We start from the raw sequence: 21662 nt of genomic DNA on the forward strand, positions 1-21662 counted from the left end.
GCTTTCAAATTTTTCCTATAATGTGTCACCCACACATGCAGAAAATACTCCAGTGGAGAGCTAGTCAGAAGTCACATGATACCAGGTTTTAGTCCAACAGATTTATTCCGACAGGTGAAGATCTAACAGGTGTCTCAGACTAGTTCAACATCACCTCTTTGCTCTTGAACTCAGTACCATGATCAGTAAAGCAGAGAACCCTCTCTGCTTTGCTCGCTGCCCTCTCCAACTGACCTGCCACTTTCAATGATCTAGCTCATATACACAGTCTGATCCTCAGCTCCCTCTGCTCCTGAACCCCTTTAGAATTGTATCCCCTATTTTATATTGTCTTTCAATCTTCTCCTGACAAATGTGCATCACCTCACATTTCTCTGCATTGAAACCCATCTGTCACCTATCCAGCCACTCTACCAACTTATCAATGTCCTTTCAAACTGTCCTCCTCATGATTTACAGTTCTTCCAAGTTTAATGTCGTCAGCAACAGTTAATTTGCACACCATAGCAAATTTACATACAGCAAATTCCCACCAACAGCGATGTGATAATGATCACGAAATCTGTTTATATATTAATGAGCAACGATATCTCCTCTGCCATTCCTCAGAATAGTGCCATGAGATATTTTACATTCACCCAATCAGGCGCATAGGTCCTTGCTTGACTGAAATATGGCACCTCTTGACAGTGCTCACGTCCACTAACCTGTCTGTCATGGCTTTTGAGCTAAGTCTTAGATTTGGACTTAATCCCAGAGATTCATAGGCTAGAGTGCTACTAATTGAGCCACGATTGACTAGATAAATCTGGATGGAGCCAGGCCAATGCAGTCCCACCAAGCTGGACAAGAGTGGAGAGGCCTTTGAAGGGCCAGGCATGGTCAATAATGTCGAACCCCTGTGGCCAAGTAACGAAGGATGAAGATGGATAGTTCACCTTCATCAGAGTCATATAGGATGTTGTTTGTGAATTTATTTTTCTTCTGTAGCAAACTCTGATTGGAAGAATTCAGACATGGAAATGTGGAATGGATGGGATTGGATTTAGGAAGTGACAACATGTTCAGTGATTTTGGAGAGGAAGGGATGGTTGGAGATGCACTGGTGGTTTACAAGGGTGACTGAATTAATTGTTATTTTCCAGGAGATGGATGATCCTGCTCATTTAATGGCACACCCATGGTTGGGAAATCATTAACACGGTGACTCAGTGGTTAGCACTGCTGCCTCACAGCACCAGATTTGATGTCACCTTCGGGCGACTGTCTGTTTGCACATTCTCCCCATGTCTGCGTGGCTTTCCTCCCACAATCCAAAGATGTGCAGGTTAGGTGGATTGGCCATGATAAGTTACCCATAGTGTCCAGGGATACACAGACTAGGTGTATTTGTCACAGGAAATGCAGGGTTACAGGGATAGTGTAGAGGGGTCGATCTGGGAGGGATACTCTTCGGAGGGGTGCTGTGGACTCGATGGGCCAAATGGCCAGCTTCCACACAGCAGGGATTCTATGATTAACTGTATCAACAAACATGGAGACCAGGAAAGGAAGTTGGGCAATGAGCAGTTCAGTGGGAGTAGGTTTGGGAGGAATAAGAGATGGGTCTCACAGACCATTATTGGCCATGATTGAACGATGAAGCAGACTCGATGGGTTAAATGGAGTAATTTCTGCTCCTATGTCTTATGGTCTTACATGGTGAGCTCTGAGATACCAGAGGGATGACTAGACAGAAACTGAAAATGTTTAGGGTCACGGTGGGGAGATTTAGAGGAAGGTTGTGCCAATGGAAGAATGGAAACAGTCAGGACACCAAAGGTGAACATCTATGAGGTTCTCTGTCATTGTTGATGGAGGTGAGGGTGGAGGAGACAAGGGAGAGATGCTTTAGATAACAGCTCGCAGGAAAGAAGCAAAACCCAGCTGGACTATCTGTACTTTACAGAATGACCCTGAAATAGGCAGCAGTTCGCTAAGACAAGAGCAGAATTCACTCGTGCTTTACGTATTATCTGGCTTATCCATTCAAGTGCATGTCCCTTGGAATTAAGCGAGTGGATTTTATGAGGGCAAAATTGCCAGAGCGAGAGTGAGTCGTGGCTTATATCGGCTGTGTAAGGAGAGAGACCTTGGCCAAGATTCTCTGAACAGTTTTGGACAATCATCAGAAGAGCTCCACGTTGTATTTTATAATTGGTCATAAAGTTTAATACTGCAGGACAATTCTCCAAGAACTCTCAGAGGCAACACTTCCCTCTTCATTTCTGTGAGTTTGTTTCGAATTTAGTGCTGAAAAGCAAGAATTGAAATAAGACATTTCATTGAAAAATCTGTTATACGACATAGGCAGGCAGAGGAAATGCATAGCTTACGAGTTTGAAAAACTGGTACAAGAAAACTCGTGCAGTTTGCCTGAATAGGCAGTAGTTGGAAAAATACATCGAATCAAATTAAAACTGAATATTCAAAGTATCAGTGCTTTTCCATAATTTCCAAACTATTGTATAATGGCATTTTTTGGACTTTATAACATCTAGTTTGTGAATTGGCTTCAGGTAGAATGGGATCACAAAAGCTGCTGGACAGGTTTTAGAATGTACCAGGGCCTTTCAGAAAGAAGTATGGTGTCCTGATCTGGCTTTGTTTGAGTGTGGTTCTGATCCCATATAAAATGGTTGACTCCTAATTCTCTCTTGTGCCCCTGAGTTAGCAGGGCAACATGGACTTCACAGTAAGTGCAGCCTTAACGTTGCTCCCTACACCCTAGAGAGAAAAAAAAACCTAATCAATTTAATATCAATATATAGAGGCAAAATGCAACATTATTATTCAAGATGACCCTTCCTTAACAATGCAGCTGAAAGGAAATTCGTCAATAATCGAGCAAGTTGCTTTGAGACTCAGTATGTAGCAGAATGCCGCTGTCTCTTTGATCCAGCCCCTCTGTTTGTTTATAAGTGGACCCTTCTCATTTACAGGTACATGAGAAAACATCATTGGAAAATCTCACCCAGCATCTGACTGAGAAGCGACCGGAAGATGGAAAGTTTGGACACGCAATGGTGGATTTTAATGTGGGCGGAGAGGCAGATGGTTAGTACCCTTTGTTCTGAATTATGGCTTCATTCAAATTAAGGGCTTTTCCACGTCAAATTTCATCGAATGGTTGTTTTGCACGTTCTTGCCTTAAAGATGCACATTTTGTGCTCACATTTTTTGGTCATCAACGTCATAGTTTTCAGATAACGTTTTGTGTGATTTCTCCTGTTAGACTTAATGGCAAAAGTACTATTTAAAAGGAAGTGCTAACCTTCATTGTATATTAACATACCTGAGTACCATCGCAGAATAGAAAACAATTAAATGAAATGCAATTTATAATCCAGCACGATATGAAAGCCGTAAGAGCAGCTTTACGCTAAAGTACTGATTTACAAGCTAGCAGATTTAACCAGGTATATGCAAGTACAGAAGACATAGAAAAATGAATACTGCATTATTTATTAAACAAGAAACAAATGCTAAATACGTATTGAGATTTTTCAGGATTCAGTTAGCAATCTAGTCAATGCCAGAATAAAGATTGTGTTACATGAGATAGAGTACAACAAGGTGGAAAGTACTTTTACCCTTAAGATGTGATAGCCCCATCATAGGAAAATTGTGGGAGATATGCTGCCTTTTGCCATGGACCAATTCATCAGGGCACAGTTTTTCAGCCAAAGGTCGATAACACACAGGAATTTCATCTGCGAGAACAGGCTAGCAAAGCTAAGACCTAGCACGACAGGCATTCCACCTGTTAGATGTAGATGATCAGGATTGATCACTCTCCTCCTGAAATGACAAGGCAGAGGATTGCCTCAATAGAGGTCTTTACATTAAAAAAAAATGTTTTGATAGAGTGGACACAGAGAAATTGTTACCGTTCATTAAGGAAGAGCAAAATTAGAAATCATTGATACTAGAAAGAAATTGAATAAAGGGTTTGTACTGGAGACTGGAGAGGATATGGACTGGGCTGGCACAGGGAATGGTATAAATCCACTTAATGGGCATCTGGAAAAGGTTGAAGGGAACAGAGATAAAGTAGAATGGGAGGCTGTACAGGATGTGAGATGATTTGGGCTGAGTAGACAGGTAGATTCCAAATAATTCTACCTAAGGCATGAGGTTGAGGGAAGAATGGGGAATCATAAGGTGATGGGGATTATTTGTAATTGACAAAGTTTAACATTTCTGTGGTTGGTCAGCCTGCACCAGAACTTGACTGATTGACCTTCTTCATGTTGGGGACATGCATTTGGGTCTGTCTCTGGTGATGCAAACATTGACTTGCTCTGCGCTGTGCCTTTTGCCATTCACTGGCAGTGAGTTAATGGGCCAATTTGAACTTGGACCCGAGTGCCTCTTAGTGACTTTGAGGCATAGCGGAATCATTAACACTCGAAACAAGAAAAGCCAGGTTAGCATACCACCAGGACCCTTTCCACTGTCAATGATGTGTTAGCTTCTTCATGAAACTCAACATTTGTTTTGAGGAGACTAGCGGTTGTGCATACACTGATTCAATGTAAATGCTTAAACTTTAAGAGTTCAGAAAAACTTGGATTGGTGATCAGGACTATAGTTCCAGGCATTGGCTTCTGGGCATCAGGATTATTCTTTCTTTGGGATGTGGGCAACATTGATGAGATGGATGTTTTTGCCCATCTTTACCTTCCCAAAGAAGGTAGTGGTGATCCTTCCCTTTGAAGCGTTCCAGTCCTTGTGATGAAGGTGCTCCCCCAAGTATTGGACAGGAATTTCACAGTACCGATCCCGAGAGGACTGGGATAACTGGCTATTATTTGTGAACCTTAATGAGATATGATTTCAGAGGCAATTGGTAGCTAGTCTGTGTGACATTAATGTCTGCAATGAACTCTCCATTCACTCTGTCCAGGGCTGTCACTCACTCCTCTCCATAAACCCCTTCCAGGCCTACTACCCCCTTGTGTTCTTCCAACTCTTGTGCACTTCTACATCTTTGGCCACACCATTGGTGGTCATACTTTTAACAGTTTAGACATTAAATTTTAGAATTCCCTCCCTTAAACCTTTCTCTCTCTCTCTCTTTCTTTCTTTCTTTCTTTCCACTTCATAAAACTGACACCCCAACTCATCTGCTCGAATACATCATTCTGCAGCTTAGTGTCAAATTTGGTCCGATAAAACTCCTATGAAACATTTTATATTTTCTTATAAAAAAGACCGTGTGCAAATGCATCTTCTCACTGTTAGAGGTGAGACAGTGTGATGGCTCAGTGGTTAACATTGCTGTCTCACAGCACCTGGGGCTAGAGTTCCATTCTGTCTGTGTAGAGTTTGCATGTTCTCCCCGTGGCTGCGTGGGTTTCCTCCAGGTGCTCCAATTTCCTCCCACAATCCAAAGATGTGCAGGGTAGGTGGGTCGTCTGTGCTAAATTGCCCATAGTGTTCATTGGTGGACTAGCCATGGGAAATGCAGGGTTACAGAGATAAGTTAGGGGGTACAGGTATGGGTGGGATGCTCTTTGGAGGATTGATGTACTTGGATGGGACGAATGGCCTCTTCCCACCCTGTAGGGATTCTATTATTCTACCACCCTGGAGCAGGAAGCTAGTGTTGCTAAGGGCCATCATTGCGCACCCGCACTGTACTGGGACAGGGAGTGGGCGCTATTGACTGTCATTATTGTGGTGCCAAATGTTGCTGCCCACTCACGCAGTCACTGCCCAGCTCACCCAGGAAGCAGAGCAGCGAGCCATGCTACAGGTGAGGCAGCCAGTTGTTTGGAATGGGGCAGCGATTGTCTGGCATCCAGTCCTCTGATGCAGGAAATGTGCAGCATTGTTGGCATGCTGCCTCAGGCCCTGCAGCTGTATGTGTGCTGGGTGCCCATATGCTTTGCGTGCAGCGAGTTCCCAATGAATAAGCATCAGCCAGATGACCAGAGCACCGGTTGGAACTGTTCGGTGCTTGGCACTAATCTCTTCCTTTATCCACTGCTACTGACAGGAAATGCAGGAGTCTCCGAACCCAGGATCTACCGAGAAGCTCGTGGTCGGAGCAGCAATGAGCCCCATATCAAGCGGCCTATGAACGCCTTCATGGTCTGGGCCAAGGATGAGAGACGGAAGATTCTTCAAGCCTTCCCTGACATGCACAACTCCAACATCAGCAAGATTCTGGGTAGGTGATCCCTTTTGATTAGCAACCGTTCTGGGGTGATTGTTTTGTTATTCCTTTAGCTCAAAACAATTCGTCAAACAAGGCTCTGACAGAAACATGCCAAAGAGCATGACCATTTTTCCTTAATAGTTTGTAATTAAATACAGTACTTAGCAACACTGAGACTGAAGTATAGTTGTCAGGTAGGAGAATGTTAGCCATGTGTAGATGTGATTAATTAATAAGTGTGAAGAGAAACAACATTCCCTGAGAAGACAAAAGGCAGCCTGAATCGTTAGGATGATAATGTCCGTGTAATTCTTCCTGACAGTCTTGACAGATAACAACCATGTAATTCTTTTTGTGAGTCACTTATTCTTTGACTTTGCTAAATTAAATTACATTTTGTCAGGAAGAAACAGCCTACTTAATGTCAAAACAGAGATAACTTGCCTAGCCACTGAAGAACAGTAGGGATTGTACGTTTGAATTACTTTCTGTGTTCTTTAAAAGGGGTGTTTTAATTGGGAATTTTTGATGTATAGAAAAGGGGAAGTATTAAGAACATTAGGGGCTGAAGGAGGCTGCGGTAATCAGTTCTGTGCACCGTTTAATATGTGTAATGGATGAGAAACCACCCAGTACCCAGAAATTTTGAATGAATCGACATAACTGGCTTCTTTGAGTGTCGCTTTCTCTTGTCTCGAGGAATCTTACTGTGCTCTCAGGTAGCAGCACCCCCTGACATCCAAAGGCTCAGGCAGCTGAACCACTTCCAGGCTTGTGCCCTTGCCATTTTGTACGCAGTTCCCAGGAAGTATGCTGGGTTGACTCTCCCTTCTGACTTCCCACACCCTCACTGTGTGGAAAGTGATTGGCCTGAGCCCAGCTCTCTAGGACAGCTGAGACTGGAACACAGCATATGGTGGATTACAAACTCAGACTTACCTCCTCTCTCTCTCTCTATCTCTCTCTCTTTATCTTTTCTCTCTCTTTCTCTCTCTCTCTCTCAATTTCTCTCCTTCTCTGTTTCTCAGTTGTCCCCGTTGTCCTCCTCTGAAAAGAGATATATTTTTAAGACAGGCCTTTGCTCGGCAAATATTCACAGCGTTATTACGGTTCAGCGATTCCAGGCATCCTCGATAGTTCAAAGGGGCCTTCTTCCAATTCCAATTAGTGGGAATCTCAGCCCAAGGGATCAAGGAGGACGTTGGCTCCTTTGGTCTCGGTACCTCAAGGGAAGAGTAAGAGAAAGCAGTCAGGTATCAGCTAAGCGCAAGGTTGGCTTTGCTTTTGGTGAAGGTATAGTGGTGGTGGTTTATTCAGTCATGGTTCCTGACTTGGCCAGCATTTCTTGCCCAGAGGGCATTTACAAGACGGCAACATTGCTGTGAGTGTCAGCTCCATGCAGGTCAGACCATGTTAAGGACAGCAGATTTCCTTCCCTCCATTGTTTACGTGGTTGTCATTAGATGAGCTTTGAATCGTTGAATGCCTACAATGTACAAGCTGGCCCTTTGGCCCATCGAGTCAACACCGAGCCTCTGATTAACATTCCACTCAGACCCCTACCATGTTCCTGTAACCCTACGTTTCCTCTGGCTAACCCACCTAGCCTGCACATCCTGAGCACGATGGGCAACTTACCATAGCCAATCCACCTAACCTGCAGGTAGAGTCATACAGCACAGAATCGGACCAACCAGTCCATGCTGAACATAATCTCAAACTAAACTAGTCCCACCTGCCTGCTCCTGAGACATAGCCCTCCAAATCTTTTCTATTCATGCATTTATCCAAATGTCATTTAAACTTTATGAATGTATCCACATCCACCACTTCCTCAGGGAGTTCATTCTATATGTGAACCACCCTCTGTGTAAATAAATTGCCCTTATGTCTTTTTTAAATCTCTCTCCTCTCACCTTAAAAATTTCCCCCTAGTCTTGAAATACCCCATCAGTGTGAAATGGCATGTGGCATGAACCCTAGCTTCATCCTTCATGATTTTATAACTTCTATAAGGGGTTCAGAACAGATTTACAAGGATGTTGCCAGCATTGGAGGATTTGAACTTCAGGGAGAGGTTGAACAGGCTGGGACTGTTTTCCCTGGAGCGTCGGAGGCTGAGGGGTGACCTTATAGAGGTTTATAAAATCATGAGGGGCATGGATAGAATAAATAGACAAGATCTTTTCCCTGGGGTGAGGGAGTCCAGAATTAGAGGGCATAGGTTTAGGGTGAGAGGGGAAAGATATAAAAGGGACCTATGGGGCAGCTTTCTCACAGAGGATGATGTATGGAATGAGCTGCCAGAGGAAGTGGTGGGGGCTGGTACAATTATAACATTTAAAAGGCACCTAGATGGGTATATGAATAGGAAGGGTTTAGAGGGATATGGGCCGGGTGCTGGCAAATGGGACTAGATTGAGTTGGGATATCTGGTCAGTATGGACAGGTTGGACCGAAGGGTCTGTTTCCATGCTGTACATCTCTATGACTCTATGCTCGTCAACCTCCTGTGCTCCAGTGAAAAAAGTTCCCAGCCTCTCCTTATAACACAAACCCTCCATCCCTGGCAATATCTGGTAAATCTCTTCTGAATCTTTTCCAGCTTCATAATATCCTTCCTATCTTTGGACTATGGGAGGAAGCTCACATAGACACAGGGAGATTGTGTAAACTCCACACAGACAGTTACCCAAGGGTGGAATCAAACCCAGGTCCATAGCACTGTGAGGCAGCAGTGCCAACCTCTGAGTTATCCTGCAATCCCCAGAAAATTTCAAAATTGAATTCAAGTTCTACCAGCTATGGTGGATTCCGGATTGCTACTCCAGTGATTTTATCGCCACTTATGGAGTCCACGTTAACATACCAACATGTGCCTTCATCTGCATGTGATAGTCTGAGGCTATGGATGGTTATAGCGGAGACTCCAACATTCGTTCCAACTGAGAGGCATCTCTCCTGCTCTTACCATCTGCCGTTGCCATGGTGCTCCAGCTGTTTATAGAGTCATTGAGGTGTACAGCACAGAAACAGACCCTTCGGTCCAACTCATCCATGCCGACCAGATATCTGAAATCAATCTAGCCCCATTTGCCAGCATTTGGCCCATATCTCTCTAAACCCTTCCTATTCACGTCCCCATCCAGATGCCTTTTAAATGTTGTAATTGTACCAGCCTCCACCACTTCCTCTGGCAGATCATTCCATACACACAAAACTCTCTGTGAATAAGTTGCCCCTTAAGTCCCTTTTAAATCTTTTTCCTCTCACCTTAAGCCTATGCCCTCTAGCTCTGGACTCCTACCCTGGGGAAAAGACCTGGGCTATTCAGCCCAACCATGTCCCTCATGATTTTATAAACTTCTAAAAGGTCACTTCAACAAAAAAATGCCAACCTACGTTGTTCTATCATCATATAATTGCTACAGTGTGGAAACAAGCCATTTAGCCCAACAAGTCCACATCGACCCTCCGAAGAGTATCCCACCCAGACTCATTCCCCTACCACTCTACATTTACCCCTGGCTAATTCAGCTGACTGTGGAAGGAGACCAGAGTACCTGGAGGAAACCCACGCAGACATGGGGAGAACATGCAAACTCCACACAGACGGTCGCCCAACGGTGGAATCAAACCTGGGTCCCTGGCACTGTGAGGCAGCAATGCTAACCACTGAGCCATTCTGCTGCCCTTTAGCCTATTCAGTCTCTCCCTGTAGCTCAAATCCTCCAACCCTGGCAACATCTTTATTAATCTTTTCAGAGCCCTGAAAGCCCTTTTCTGAAATCTCCTTGAACGTAGCACTGCAGCCGCAGCTTCCTTGGCTGTCAAATCCTGGAGGGGGATCGAATTTGGAGTCCTGGCTCAGAAACCTAGTGCTCTGCGAGGGTCAGGGAAGGTGCTTGTACGATTACCCGAGTGACAGCGATATACTGTTGCAGCAACGAACAACAGACTTCAAGAGAGACAGTGGGAACAGCCATAAAACTTCTGCAGATGTCTGATTCTAAACCGGAGATTTACTGGACCCCTGTTAACTCTAACTGGACCTCACCAGCGCCTGCTAGTCACGAGGGATATTTAACAATCTGACACCCAAAAATGATCTTTATTTATTGAGTATTTGTGATGACCAAAAATGAATTTTTAATCTCCAGCAGGAAGCCTTCATCCTCAAATTTATAGTCAGAATAAAATGATAGCACAGTTTGTTTTCACTTCCTTTGATATTCTGTTAAAAGTAAGTGAGCTAGGGAGAGAGAGAAATAAAACAGAAACAGTGAATTATCACATTAGTGAGAAATCAGTGCTGAATTATTACTGAATAATGTAACGGGTTTCTGATGATGTATTATTCCTTCTGAGCAAATAGCAAAGTGTTGTTTGATCTCATGGAGACTGGTTTCTCATATTTGGAGATATATTTAGACACAGAGCTGGTGTTGTGTGAAAAACAAGAAGCCTTTCTTTCAACCTGCGTGATAGCTGTTTAGTAGAAATATTGCTTTGCATTGTTTTGACATTTTCCACATAGATCTTGTGAGTGAGCTCGCAGGCTTCCCAGTTATATCCAGTGGACCCATGGCACAGGTTAAAATTCAAACTGCCTTCTGGGTAGTGAGAGCCGTTGTGATCAATTTGAACTAATTTCTGCCATTTTGAAAGGGGACCACCTGTTTCAGGCAAACCTCATTTGATATATCCTCAGTCCTCAGTGGTTGTTTCAGATTGGGACAGACCGCAACCTGTGCCAGACATGCAAACTGTTTCCATGCCACTGGAATCAGGAAGAGCCAACCTTCAGATTAGCTTTTGCAGGGTCAGGAGGTCATGGCCTAAGCAAAACGACCTGGCTTCTGCAATCCTGGGGCCATCACCCCTTGGAGTCATAGTATCCACCATCTCAACAGCAGCCAATATGCCACTATCCTACCCATTACTAATTGACAATGCTGATACCAATGGCATTGTTGGTACAGAACAAACATGCTCCTTAAAGCGCCTGTAGCTTAGGCCTTAGCATTGCATCTCCAGTATCTCAAGAAACTTTACCCAGCAATCCTTGAACATTCTTGTGATATGCAGTGTTTACAGTCAAATTGACCCCTGACCTTGGCCACTGGGCAATGTCCACTCAGGCCAGTCTCAGTAAGAATAGTGCGACGTTATACTGTCCATGGTTTCCACCAATTAGAAAACACTGTCAGCCTCGCTGTACTTAGGAAGCCAAGACCTGGTGGACTCATAAAGGTCTACAGTACAGAAGTAGGTCCTGTAGTACATTATCTCCAGGCAGTCAAAAATACTCACTTAACTCTCCTAATCCCATTTTCCAGCAGTTGACCCAGAGCCATGTCCGACTTGGCATCACAAGTGCACATCTAAATACTAATTCAGACCAGGCAAATTCTCCATTTGTTTTATGTTTTCAAATCAACATGTTCAGTGATGTTGATATGTATCTCTAGAGCAGGTGGGCTCCTGGCTCAGAGGAAGGGACACTACCACTGCACCACTAATTCTTGCTGTGGTCAGGTTCTGCGCTGACATCCAAGTACGTAGCTTGAGTTTGGGAGAGCTTCAAATACTCTGCAGGCCACCATGATTGAGGATCAGCAAGAGTCAAGTGGTCTCTGTTTTCAGAAGGTTAGCAATTGAGATCAGATAGTCCTGAATTGGCATGAGCCGGAGGAGGCTGCGATGCGTATTACCAAAGCAACATTACAGTGTGACAGAATGCAACCATCGTCAGCAATAAAGGGATAGAACAATGAGTGGCAAACTGGCTTATTGTGCAGAAACAGGGCATTTGTTAGGCTGACATTTTGCACAGACTCTCGAGGTTTCAGCTGACATTTTGCACAGCTTCTAAGGAGTCGTTAATATACAAACAAAATCTCGCCTTAAGACGGTACTCTGTGTTGCTTCTTGACCAAAGGAATACTTTTGATGTTTGACTGCTTCTTTCAGCTTGCAAAAGATTACCAAGATTCCAGGGGACCACACTGTTGAAATTCGTTATTGATAGATAAAATTTTCTCATGGAGCGATAAGTGCTTTGAGGGATCTATACAATGGCCTTTACTAACACAGCAAATCATCATGCCAATTTGTGCTTTTTATCACTTTATTCTTTCTACATTCCCTTTTGTTGTTCTGGGTTTGTATCACTGTCTCCATGGCTCCTCCTCTCACTGTCTTTGTAACTTCCTTCCAGCCCTGTATCCATCCAGACATTCTGTATGCCCCCAATCCAGGCTTCTGCCCTCACTTCAATGCATGCCTTCAGCTCTCTGGGTCCTAAGCTCTCTAAGTCTACCATCACTCTGTGGACAGACCTTAAAACCTATTTTTTGACCAGACCTTTGGTCAGTTGTATTGTCACGGCTGAGGGTCAGAATTCGATCAGTTGCACTCTCAGGAAGCCTGTCTGGCATCTTTTACTATGTCTACGGTGCTATATAAATTCAGTTTGTTACTGCTGCTAACCAATTACCACGTTAAAACCAGATTTAACTTTTAACCCCAAAGTGGAAAATAAGTCAAGAAAGATGAACAAAAATCAATTAAGAAGCACCAGAAGCAACAACATTTTATAGATGTTCTGAAAGCAGAATAGGCCCTTATTCTTGGGAGATTCATGAAGGTCATCATGTGGTAATCGTGAGGGAACAATTACAAACAAATTGAAGAGGTTAAATTCACTCAGAACAAAAAGGGGAACGGCCTTTGAATGTGATTGCGTGAATGTTAATCTTTATATTTTGGATTGATGAGCTATTTACTCTCAAAATAAAAGTCGATGGTTGGCCCATTTGTTGGTTTCCCTTTTCATTGTGAGTGTGCAGCAGGAACCAAGCAGAGTCAAACAAAAGGGGTCACTGTTATCCCTCTGGCAGTTCGGATGGTTGTTGGAGGACAGCTGTGTTCGTACAGAGGTAGGCCTCATTAAGCAAGGCCCTGTGAGGCAGTGATCTCAACGTGGGACTCGAATTCAGTTCCAGGCGTCACACAAATCCCCGGATCTGTCTCAAGCCTATTATCCTTCAGATTGGAGTGTGCGAGGAACACTTATTGTGGGCCTTCCACTCCATCGTTATGGCCATGTTGGGCACTTGACAGCCAGCAGTCAAGTGGGCCCTTGTGCAGTCCATGTGTTAAAGGAGTGTGGCACAATGGTGTCAAAGTTCTCTCGTCGGATGATTCCCAAAATAGCATTCATGATTGTAGGACAGACAGGAGGATATTGGCAGATGGAAAGGTGACTAATAATTCTCAGCAATAAATAGATTAATGCAAGTGTCATGTTCTGGTCAAGGTTTGGAGGCTCACTGAGCTGACTGTGTGTGGGAGCTGAATCACCATTCAAAGTCTTGTGGGGTGGCATCCGTTCCATTTATATGCAGAGCTGGGCAGAGGGACGATCTTGGCAGCTGGGATTGTTGGAGGATTTCCCATCCAGAGACTTTGCAGTTAAGTGTAATGCTTCCTCATGGAGCTGAGTGGGAAATTTCAATCCCAGTTCTGCTGTGCCATGTCTCTGGGATTTGGGAATATTCAGTGCCAATACTGCCTCCCCTCAGGCCTCGGTTGGTAGCTGAGTCAGCACGTTCATGTCCCATTCCAATCTTGAGTATTGCTGAGGGAGTGCTGCACTGCGAGAGGGACCCTCTTTATGTTGAGAATGCTAGCTTGAGACTCTGTCTGCTCGCAGTGGCTCAATGGTTAGCACTGCAGCCTTGCAGCACCAGGGACCCAGGTTGGATTCCACCCTCAGGTGACTGTGTGGAGTTTGTACATTTTCACTATTTCTGCGTAATTTCCTCTGGATGCTCCGGTTTCCTCCCACAATCCAAAAATGGGCAGATTAGGTGGATTAGCCATACAAAATTGCCCACAGTGTCCAGGGATATGCAGGTTAGGTACATTAACAGCGGGAAAACCAGGGATAGGATCGGAGGGTGGGTCTGGGTGGGATGTACTTTGGAGAGTTGGTATGGATTTGATGGGCTGAATGGCCTGCTTTCACACTGTAGGGATTCTAAAGTGGACTTAAGACATTCCACAGCATTTCTTTGAAAGAGTAGGGTGTAGTTGCTCAATTATCTCTCCAATTTACTCTCAACCAATAACATTTACATACGAGCCTTAATGCTTGGTTATTTTCAGGTTGCTGCTTGTGTGCTAGTTTGCTGACAGGTTTTCTATAGAACATGACTGGAACACTTCAGCAGCACAGGCTGTGAGGCACATGGAACACTCTGGGATTACTGCAGTGAACCCCATCCTAGTGAAGAAGCAAAGGTTGAGGCATTTATTTACTCTGTGGGAAATAGGCAGGGGCAAAAAGTAACCTTATATATATATATATATATATATAATTTGATTTATTTATTGGAAAATGTGGGTTTACAGGGTTAGGATAGGAGTCTGGATCTAGGTAGTGTGCTCTGCGGAGGTTCGGTGTGGTCTCAGTGGGCTGAGTGGCTTGTTTCCACACTCTAGTGATTCTGAAGGGTGGCATGGTGGCTCAGTGGTTAACACTGCTACCTCAGAGTGGCAGGGACTTGGGTTCGATTCCAGCCTTGGACAATTGTCTGCATGGAGTCTGCATATTCTCCTTGTGTCTGTGTGGTTTTCCTCCATAGCCCAAAAATGTAAGGTGGATTGGCCATGCTAAATTGCCCCATTGTGTCCAGGGATGTGTAGGTTAGGGTGGATTGGCCATGCTAAACTGCCCCATAGTGCCCAGGGATGTGTAGGTTAGGGTGGATTGGCCGTGCTAAATTGCCCCATAGCATCCAAGGATGTGTAGGTTAGGGTGGATTGGCCATGCTAAACTGCCCCATAGTGTCCAGGGATGTGCGGGTTCGGGTGGATTGGCCATGCTAAATTGCCCCATAGTGTCCAGGGATGTGTAGGTTAGGGTGGATTGGCCATGCTAAACTGCCCCATAGTGTCCAGGGATGTGTAGGCTAGATGGATTAGCCATGGGAAATACAGGTTACAGGGATTGGGTGGGGTGCCCTTCAGCAGGTCAGTGTGGATTCAATGGGCCGAATGGTCTGCTTCCACACTGTAGGGATTCAATGATAAAGTGGACTGAAGGGGTTTTATGACACTGTTTTTGAAAAAGAGCAGTTTGTAGTTGCACAAGTCTTCAATCATGGAAAGCAAACACTGACTTACAGGACTAGTTTTAGCAGGGGGAAAGGCAACAGTTAATGTTGGCTTTCTGGGTGAAAAGGACAACAGTTTGAGCCTCAGGAAGAGCATTGTGAGGGAAAGGAGGGGTATGGGCTCAGATCTCCAGAAGGTCAGCCACTTGAAGCTTCCTGGAGAATTCCGTGGGGGCAGCCAGGAGCGAAGTGGGAGGAAGTCTCTGACTGGTGGCAGCCCGGAGCTGCACCAAGGAGGTGGGAGCAGCTGGCGCACGAGTGCAATCAACAGTTTAATATGGCAGGCTGCTCTGCTGACGGTGCCCACAGCCAAGTTACACAGTGTGCTGTAAGGATGGCACCCAGCAGCTGCTGAGAGCTGAACCAGTACAGCATTCACCAGCATTCCGGTAACCTGTATACTCCGGACACAGCCTGAGGACAAAATCTTGCACCCTTGTGGGTTCATACAACCCTCGTTCACCTGGTGTAACTAAAAGATAACCAGGGAGCAGGGTGCAGTTGGAACTCACTGCGAACAGTTTGTGTATGGCAAAGGTGGATGTAGAAGGACTCTCCTCAATCTCTCCATTCACCTGAGGCATGGTGACCATCGAGTTAAACCAGCCTCAGCCATCTCTCCTCTCTGTCTGTCTGTCTCTCTCTCTCTGCTCTCTCTCTTCCCCCTTTTCTCTCTACCCCTCCCCCGCTCTCTCTTTCCACTCCACCGGCTCTCTCTCTCTCTCTCCCCCCTCTTTTCCCTTTCTCTCTCTCTCTCTCTCTTGCTCTCTCTTCCCCTCCCCCCACCTCTCTTACTCCTCTCTCTCCATCACAGGTACATTGGAATTCGGAATGGGAGTAGGCAGTTCAGCCCTTTGAGCTCGGTCCGACATTTCGCATGATCTTATCCCCGTCTCAACTCCACTCTCCTGCATTCTCCCCACAGCCCTTTAAAGCCACTTTTCATCAGAAACACATCTATTTCTGTCTTGAATCTGTTGATTGATTCTGCCTCCACTGCACTCTGGGACAGCGAGTTCCACAGATTCACTACGCTCTGAGAGAAGTACTTTCCCCTCATCTCAGTTTTGAACCCACCTCCTCTCACTCTATATCCATGACCTCTTGTTTGAGACTGTCCCACAAGGAGGAACATCTGCTCCACCTCCACCTTATCAACCCCCTTTAGCATTTTATATTCCTCAATCCAATCGCCCCCATTTTTCTGAATTATAGAGAGTACAAACCAAAGCTACTCAACTTGTACAACAGCCCCTTCGTCCCTCGAATCAATCTGGTGAGCCTCCAGTATCAACACATCCATCCTCAAGTAAGGAGACCAAAACTGGACACAGTACTCCAGGTGTGGTCTCACCAACAGCTTATATTATTGTAACAATACTTCCTTACTTTTTTAATCCCTCCTCTCCCTCTCTCTGTATGAGTGAGTAGCCCTATATCTGTCGGATTGTGGCAACTTTATCGTTTATTAAGAAGGACCGCCTCTCGCGGCACTAGAAACGCAACCAATGCCAGGTTGGTTTCAAAATGTTGCTGGCAGGCACCTTTGAACGCAGATTGAGGTGGCCAGTTCCTTAGTTTTGTGGCTCCTGCCTTCCTTTTTACACCAGCACGACACTGAAAAGTCCCGACGTCCTTTGCGAGTCACCCTGCCATGGGCTTGCAAAATGCAGATGGTTTCTTCCAGGCTCCTTTCCTATTGGGTTCTGCCAGTCAAAGTGTTGGGTTGGACACGTTTCCTCTTTGTCATCCCTTCTGACTTCTTTGAAACAACTTTTCCGAAAGCCGCTTTCAAAAATTGCAGTCGATTGCAAAAACATCTAGAGTACAATCCAGGTGACGTGGAACCACACAGTGTCCTTCTCCACCCCATGCATGCATGCCATACTGCTTCCCACTTTTTGCCCTTGGCTATTTTGAACTGTACATAAAGTAAGTGAAAATCATGGAATCATTTGCAATGGTCTCTTCTCTTTTTCTCCCACGCTGTTACCGCTGGTGTTCCCCCAAAGATCCATCCTTGGCACCATCCTATTTCTCATCTATCTACTCCCCCACCCCGGAGACATCATCTGAAAGCACATGTAACCTCACAGCACTCAGCTCTCACTCTCCACTCCTCCACTGTTGTGGAATTATGGTGCTGCTTATCCAGTATCCTGTAGTCAGTGAGCAGTCATTTCTGACAAGCAACTACTACCCAAGATGGACATCATTGCTTTCAGCCCTCGTTCGAAACTCCACTCAGTAGCTGCTGACTCCATTCCTGGAGAAGAGCCTGCGATTAAGTCTGACTGTTCACAGCTGTGGTGTCACATTTGGTGCTGAAATGTGTGTCTGACCGCATGCTAAAATGGACGCTACGATTTCCTATATCTGACTCTGTCATTTGACTTCACCCTGTCTCAGCTCAAACTCCCAGCCAGTCTCCAGTTCTTCAAGACTTGGCTTTTCAATGCACTCCTGGCTTGTCTTCCAGGTTCTACCCTGCGTAATCTTGAGGCCGTCCAAAACTCTGCAGGCTTGTAAATGTTGTTTTCCCATCACCTTGACTCTTGGTTTTCTCATTCTCACTTTCAAATGTTCAACCTTGTTTTCAAATTGTTCCATGACCTGGCCACGCCCAACCTCTATAGTCTCTTCTAGCCCCATGTGAAGTAACTCTACAGAGGCCAGTATCCTGTCACCCAGCCACACGTGGAGAGTCCTTGACACTGATCCAGCTCCCTCAGAGTCAGCTCTCAGAGTGAGCAGGATGTCTAACACTCTGTCAGCCAGTGCTCCCTGCTTGGACCAGATTAACAGCCCCAATAAGGGAACTCATATTCTCTGAGGTCCAGCTGACTGACCTCATGACAATCACCACACCATGACGCTGTGAGAGGTCTGCACTCATCTCATTTCTGGTCTGTTTTGAATTCCCAATCATAAGTGCCATTTGTGATCATGCGCTGCCAGGGCCCTAACTTGGTGAGAGCTGCGCTTTGGTCAGCTCCAAACTTGTTAGTCTTCCAGCGCAAAGAGTAGTTGCAGACTAACACATTCCAAGGAAGAGGGTGACATGCTGAAGGGCACTTTAAATCTTTGGGCTGCTGCTACGGAGGTGCAGAAAGGCCACTGTCTAAGGCCTATCAGCCATACTGTACCAAAGAGTTGTTAAACAGAGCACCCCTTGGTTAGATGCTTATCACTGAATGCATTTAGTAAATGTCACATGGAATGCAATGGGATTGAGGCACCAAAGTGTGCACCATGCTGAATGGCGCAAGGTTACATTATATTGCATTTTCCAGTTTGGAATGTACTCCCAGGTTTTTGGTGAATAAAGCATCATTTTGCAAAATGCTTATTGTCACTCCACAAAAATGATTCTCATGGATCCCAAGCCAGGATCAAAACCTGACCCCCCCTCTCCCCTTGAAGACCTTCTTCCAGCTTTCACCCACAGAGCAGCTGCTGAATTGCAAATCGTTCTTGCTGGGATTGAATGGGCCGTTTTGCCTTATTTCCTGTCAGCCCAATCACATTCATTAACGAAAGTCGTGTTGTTCATTCCATTTAGTCGCTGCTAATTTGCATGATGGCAGCATTTGATGATGTGGTGTATGGTCAATAGTGAGTGTAATTGTGACCAATAAATAACTTTGCAATTGTTGGTAGCAACCTGATCTAATTAATGTGCATAGTTACGACTGGAACAAGTGAGCAGCTGCAGACTGGACAATTGCACCAGTCCCGTTCTGCAGTGACACTAATTCAGCTCCTTCACATGATTGGGCTCAATCAGCACGGTACAAGAAAGACTTATGTTTTCATATTCATGAAACAAAGCGCTAGACATGGGCCACTACCCAAATTGCAGGTTCAGAAATCAGTCATGACTCTTCAGAAGAGTCAGTAAATCAGTGATGATGATGATGATGAGGTTTCCACTTGACAAGTATCAAGGACACCCATTTCAAGAATTTGCACTGGAGCCTGCCCCTTACCAGTTTCCTGTCTGGTAAAATCTTGGAGAAAGTAGGGAATGCATTGACTCAGTGGGTGACATTCTGTGCATTACAATATGATGTTGAGGGAATAGGTGTGGGCCAGTCAAAGCCTTGGGCCTCCTCCTAATATTCCAACGTAAAGATTTCATGAGCATCACGTGCCCTTAAATGCAAGCTGTGTGGTAACACAAGTCACGGTTTTGACTTGGGATGCAAAAGTGTAGAGTCATACAGCAGGAAAACAGACCCTTTGGTCCAACGTTTCCATGCTGACTATAATCCCAAACTAAACTAGTCCCAACTGCATACATTTGGCCCATATCCCTCCAAACACTCCTTATTTATGTACTTACCCAAAAATTGTGCATCCAGCACTTCCTGTGAAAGTTCATTCCACACAGAAACCACCTTCTGTGCAAAAAAACTTGCCTATCGTGTCTTTTTGAAATCTTTCTCCTCTCACCTTAAAAATATGCCTGCTAACTTTGAAGGCTGTTGGAACTGGGGACTGTTTAACAGAACTGAAAATGTGTTGCTGGAAAAGCGCAGCAGGTCAGGCAGCATCCAGGGAACAGGAGAATCGACGTTTCGGACATAAGCCCTTCTTCAGGAACACATTTTCAGCTCTGATCTCCAGCATCTGCAGACCTCACTTTCTCCTCACTGTTTAACAGAAGCTTGGGAAACACCCACGTCCAGGAGTGGGGTCTCCTTCCCGCCCGGGGGGAATGAATTTGGGTTACAGGGACCCGAGAGAACCATTTCTGGAATTAAATGAGAGAGTCCAGGTGGAGTGTAGCTTTATCACTCCCACTGTCAGGTGGTTAAGCATGGAAACAGGCTTACTCTCACATAGCACCAGGACCATAAAGGTTCTGAGTACAGTAGAGTGAGGAAATCCCTGACAGCATGTTGGAAACCACATTGGTTTAATCTCTCATCCAAAAGGAAGTCTGTGGGGCTATACAGCCTGCCTTCTGCTAATGTTACAGGCTCAAGTCCTTCTGACTCAGAGGTGACTATTGTAAGAGCGTAATATTTGGATCAGAACAGTGACATTATTACAGCTTCTGAACAATGGAAGCCTGTTCATTCAGTATCCTGAAGGTTGTCAGAAACTGATTGGAACTGGGATACATTTCAGAAGTCAGTTCAGGAAACGTTGAGTCTGGTAGCCTCTAGAGTGCAAGTTTTTCCTTGTATTCAACTTCCCAACCGCACAATGCCGTGACTCGTTGTCTGTGACTCAGCCTTTCTGATTTCTTTGTGCTACCACAGGCTCTCGCTGGAAGGCCATGACCAACCTAGAGAAGCAGCCGTACTATGAGGAGCAAGCCAGGCTCAGCAAGCAGCACCTCGAGAGGTATCCGGATTACAAATACAAGCCCCGGCCGAAACGTACCTGCGTGGTGGATGGCAAGAAGCTGAGGATCGGTGAATACAAAGCATTGATGCGCAACAGACGTCAAGAAATGCGGCAGTTTTTCACCGTGGGGTAAGTAAGGTCGAAACCGAATTCCTACTTGCCATTTTGCTTTTTTTTGCAGTAGGCCTCGACTACTGCTTCCCAAATGTCTGTGCAGGAATGATGAAGATTCAAAGCAACATTGGCCCCCAACCCCTCAGTCAGAAATGTTAGAGCGGCTCTACAGCGTTTAAGATTCGCTCAGGGCTCCAAAATGGCTGCCTGTGTGCTCACAAGCCCAAAAAGGTCAGTTCCCGCTCCCTCACCACTCGGGGTGCTGAACCCCTCCTGCCCACCTCGCCTCACCTTTGGAATCCCACTTCTGGGCGGTTTGTTCAGGTCCCGTATGTGGAAGTGATGGTACAATGTACCATTTAAAGCAGCTCTTAGAATAAATGTGACATCCCACCAGCATTCCCCTCTTGTTAATGCTGTTAACTTGCATCCCCATACAGCCAAAGGCTGAGGGATAGGGAACGAGTCACCAAACAGAGCACAAGTATGTTTCGGAAGGAAATGACGTGGAGGAACCGGTGTTGGACTGGGGTGGACAAAGTTAAAAATCATACAACACCAGGTTATAGTCCAACAGGTTTATTTGGAAATACCGCCCCCATCATGGCCTCTCCCACAGCCACTTCCGCCCCTCACAATTCCTCATGCATCACACATGACATCACTTCCGCCCCTCACATCATCGCTGATATCATATGCTCAGTGACTTCCGCCACCCCTACTGCCGTGTCTGCCACCACTTCTGCCCCCACCAACGCCACTCACCTGCATTCTGCTGACACGCCACCCACAGATCCCACTGC

At 45.4% G+C, this 21662-nt stretch overlaps 1 protein-coding gene across 9 annotated transcripts in view; it reads left to right on the plus strand.

The window, feature by feature from the left end:
• sox5 (SRY-box transcription factor 5) overlaps positions 1-21662 on the plus strand; it is a 384221-nt gene that overhangs the window by 353446 nt on the left and 9113 nt on the right. For all 9 annotated transcript variants that reach the window (XM_043713394.1, XM_043713395.1, XM_043713397.1 and 6 more), the window contains 3 exons: positions 2982-3096; positions 6044-6217; positions 20658-20874. In XM_043713394.1, coding sequence (XP_043569329.1) covers positions 2982-3096; positions 6044-6217; positions 20658-20874 — 506 coding nt within the window. The remainder of the gene's footprint in view (positions 1-2981; positions 3097-6043; positions 6218-20657; positions 20875-21662) is intronic.

The sequence above is a fragment of the Chiloscyllium plagiosum genome, chromosome 23 (genome assembly GCF_004010195.1).
Source record: "Chiloscyllium plagiosum isolate BGI_BamShark_2017 chromosome 23, ASM401019v2, whole genome shotgun sequence".
Taxonomy (NCBI): Eukaryota; Metazoa; Chordata; class Chondrichthyes; order Orectolobiformes; family Hemiscylliidae; genus Chiloscyllium; species Chiloscyllium plagiosum.